General features: G+C 38.7%; 1 protein-coding gene across 1 annotated transcript in view; it reads left to right on the top strand.

The window, feature by feature from the left end:
- The window catches only part of apoo (apolipoprotein O), a 14538-nt gene extending 12255 nt beyond the window's left edge, over positions 1-2283 (top strand). The window contains exons 7-8 of the mRNA XM_015370026.1: positions 1343-1432; positions 1601-2283. Of these exons, the coding sequence (XP_015225512.1) occupies positions 1343-1432; positions 1601-1654 (144 nt within the window). The 3' untranslated portion in view covers positions 1655-2283. The remainder of the gene's footprint in view (positions 1-1342; positions 1433-1600) is intronic.
- The last annotated feature ends 1950 nt before the right edge of the window (positions 2284-4233 follow it).

Below are 4233 nucleotides of genomic sequence, written 5' to 3'. Positions count from 1 at the left end.
AGCGATAGTTTCAAGGTGTTGCTTTATGGTACGAGACATACAATAAAGCAACACCTTGAAACTATCGCTGAAGTAGTATTAATAAGTCTGACATGTACTCTGTGTTAAATGAAGATATGAATGTAGACTTTCTGTATGGAACCAAGCACCTGTAATTGTTTGTGAGGGTGCACTTGTGCATGTAAAGTTTATCCATAGAAAAAATGCTCAATAGTGGTTGTGGAGAGCTGAAACATAAACACATTTTGCATTTAAGATAATAAAAAATAAGTAGAACATTTTGAGTTTCACCTGGTTTAATTTCATAAAGTCTTTTTTAAGGCCTGTTTGGATGTCCACTTATTAATCAATTAATCAACAGATTAATTAATTTTTGCATAATAACCATTAGTTGCAGCCCTAACCACAAGATTTAAAAAAGAAAAGAAGGAAAACATATATATTTGCTTCTTCTTCTTCCTTTCCTCTGTGGTTTGATCCAAACCCAGCGAAGCGGTAAAGACTTTTTAACCGAAGCAGAAGTGCGCCTGCAGTCGCCATGATAAGTGCTAAATAGTGCTGGCATTAAAGGGACAGTGTAGAAGATTTGCAACCATCTAAATGGTAAATAGCCTGTACTTATATATCTTTACACTACATTCATTCATTCACTCCACACTGATGGTGGTGAGCTCAATTGTAGCCACAGCTGCCCTGGGGCTCACAGACAGAAGCGAGGCTGCCGTACATTTCTGACCATCATCATTGGGCGATGCAGGGGAAGTGTCTTGCTAAAGGACACAAAGACACTGAAAGCCAGAGCCGGGGCTCGAACCGACAACCCTCCAATTTCAGGGCAAAACTGTCACCCAGATCTGGTGGTGCACTGATTGAATTACAACAGACTGGTGCTTTCCTGTCAAGCCTGTGAGATCTGCTATGGAAGCTGCAGAGGGACATTCTACTCTTTCTTAAAGCAGTTGACATTTCACCCTCAGTGATGTTTGTCCAATCAGGTAAAAATAACAATGAGAAGTGAAACATTTCTCTGAAAATGGGACTGAAAGAAGCAGACAAATAACAGCAGCTGATTACTTATTCATCGGTGCTCATCCAGCAGAGACTAACTAACTAACTAACTAGCAGTTTCTAGTGGGCGGACAGAGACTGCTTAATCACCCTTGATTTATCAGCTGAATTAAATGATGAAACGCGTCGCACGTTTTCAGACACACTGACTAAACATAGTAGTATCTGTATCAGTATATGTTCTCATAGTTTATAACATGTAATGATTGTTTACTTGATTAGTTTCATTCATTTAGATTCCTCCCTCATTCTGTGTATTTCTTGCTTTTATCAGCTGAGTCGAGATCAGGTCTTCGTCTGGACTCAGCAGGGCCGCGTTGCCATGGAAACCCTGTGGAAAGACCCTCCATTCATTAGGAAAAAGGTCAGCCCTGCTAAAACATTGTTGCCTCCTCCACACCCGCTGGGTGGAAACATCATTTTAACTCCAGCTGACTCTACATATTTAATTTCTCTTTATTTTTTGGTGTGAAAGAGGCTACAGTCGTTTTATTTAGTTTGATGATGATGATGACAGATTATTGTGTTTCAGGCTGTGAAATCTGAGAAGACGAAACCAGCAGAGAGCAGCGATGCGAAAAGCTGAAACAGACGGAGCAGTTTCAGCGGGACCGTCTGTAGATCACCACTGTGGGCCGTTTAGAAACCTTCCAGGCCCAAACCGAGTCCAGCCTCCTTCCTGAGCTCAGCCTTTTCCAATAAGCAGCCTGAATCCTTACAGCTCATATACTGCTTCCTGGAAACGCTTCTTCAAGGTTCTCCTATTTCCTTGTAACCGTCTCCCATCTGTGTTCTCAGCTGATTAAGGCAGCTGTGTCCCAAAACACCCGTCTGGTTCATGGACCGCCAACACCACTACACACACCGACACACTCTGACCCAAAACTGCAGAAATAAACCAGCTGGACCTCAGATGAGAATGAACCTTTTCTTTTGCTTATCTTGCTATGGATTAAACTACATACCAGGCTGTCTGGTGGGAAGGAGGGTCTCTCATGTGGTCACATATCTCCTACCTTCCTATGATGCTTCATTTACTGCTAATCACAATGACCATCAACCATAAATATGATGCAATACTTATTTATCCACCACTTCATGTGCTTAGTTTTCACTGTATGTCAATAAATGGGTCATAAAGTCAATATTGGGTGCTCTTTAAATATTTTTTTGGTTTATTATACATTTTGGATTTTAATTTAATAAACACTTTTTAGTGTCTTTGTTTATTGGAAACTCTTTCTTTTGATTTAATTGGATTTTGTTGGACAGTTGAGTTTTTGTGTGGATGTTTCTAACTGATTAAAAATGCATCAATATAATTATTCCATATAGACCAATCCATCGGCTATCGGCCAATATTTCTAACCAATATCAGCCTAATTATGCATGCATCGGCTGATTCATCAGTGCATTGGTTACTAAACTGGGGGACGTACCCCCTAGGGGTGACACAGTGTAATTGCAGGAGGGATGTTACAAATTAATAAAATAAAGGAAGCAGTTTGATTTTTCTCGCAGGATGTCGGCCATTTTGGATCCAAGTTGCCATTTTCTCTCATTTACTCATATATCTGATCAAAATCTTCTTAGAGCTTTTAGACCTAAAATTCACTATGCAGAGATTTAAGGCATTGGGGATTAAACGTTGTAACGAGATTTTTGCTGCATCAAAGAATGTGGGCGTGGCCAAGCGTCACAGTCAGACTTTTTCTCAAAAAAAAAAAAAAAAAAAAGCAGCCCCAGAGCATGTTTTTACTGAAGATTAGCAGACTTGGTACACACATGTAACCCACAGACACCTACAAAAAAATGTCTTGGAGCCGTGGTGCAAACCTCACAGGAAGTCGGCCATTTTGAATCAAAGCCACATGGCTTTTTTTTTTTTCACTCGACTCTTATCTAAGTGAACTAGAGCTTTTCAGTTAAATGCTAATAATTCTAATTGACTGAAGATAAATTAATCATTGATTGAAAGTAATTTAGAAATTTATTACATTTAGAAATCTATTACATAGTAGAATAAACAGTTAAATGTAGAATGATTGAATTTCAAAGTTGGTCTTTTTACAGATTAAAGTAGATTGTAGTTTAATTTATTGCAATATTTAATATACTGCTAACCTCCTCAACCCAAGAACAAATGCACTTATTTTAGGAAAAAATTACTTATCTAGATTTCTCCAGTGTAGGGATTAGATTAGATTAGATGAGCTTTATTGATCTCACAGCGGAGAAATTCATTGGTCACATATTGGCATAGTAATTAAAGAAGGTGCAAACAAGCAGGAAAAGGTGCATTAGGAATAAAAAAAAATAAAAAATACAAGGGATTAACACAGAGATTTGAGGTGACATGTACAATCAGGATGGCTTGTATAGGGATTAGTTTATGCAGGGATTATAAAGTGGAGCTGGATAAGATGTTATGGTTTCTGGGCTGATTAAATGGAGACACGTGCAACTCAAAAATAATCCCAGTAATAGATTGACTTGACATTTCAGCCATTTTATAATTGTGTATCGCTTCATTTGGTGCTTAAATAATTATTTTTCTTTACTTCAGAATCAGAGGGCTGAAGAGGGAAATGTACATGTTCATGTATATATATCTTCTTATCCTCCCACCTCAAAAATGTTCTTTGATGATTCAAACTATTATTATTTACTTCTTTTTTATACCTTAGTTTCGTTTCTGCTGCTAAACTTTTCAAATTGACGTTTGAGCCTCCAAGGTCAGGGCCCTGCTGATGAACTGAAACATGCTCAGACTGAGATAGTAAGAGCTGCTTTTCACTGTTAAAGTTTGTAACAAGGCGTCGAAACTGAAACGATTTTGCATCTGACTTCTAAAGAGCCAAAAACAGCTGATTACAAACATCCATGTGAGAAAACGAACCTGTACTGTCCCACAGCAGCCTTCCTGCTCAGCAGTGCTGTGGTATTCAGTGGACTGCAGAGAATCATGAGGGCAGAAACACGAGGAACTGAGCGCTGTCGCTCACTTCCTGTTCTCCATGATGGGCCCGGTTTCACTGCCGCAGGCCTCTATCGACAACGAAACCAAGTCCTGAAGATGCAGCTTCATCTGAGATAAGATAGAAAACAAATGAGACTAAATCCAGATGAGAAAAATATTCATTTATATATATATTTTTCTGCAGA

Source organism: Cyprinodon variegatus, unplaced genomic scaffold (assembly GCF_000732505.1).
Source record: "Cyprinodon variegatus isolate N-32 unplaced genomic scaffold, C_variegatus-1.0 Scaffold41, whole genome shotgun sequence".
Taxonomy (NCBI): domain Eukaryota; kingdom Metazoa; phylum Chordata; class Actinopteri; order Cyprinodontiformes; family Cyprinodontidae; genus Cyprinodon; species Cyprinodon variegatus.
This window is presented reverse-complemented; position numbering and strand designations above follow the sequence as displayed.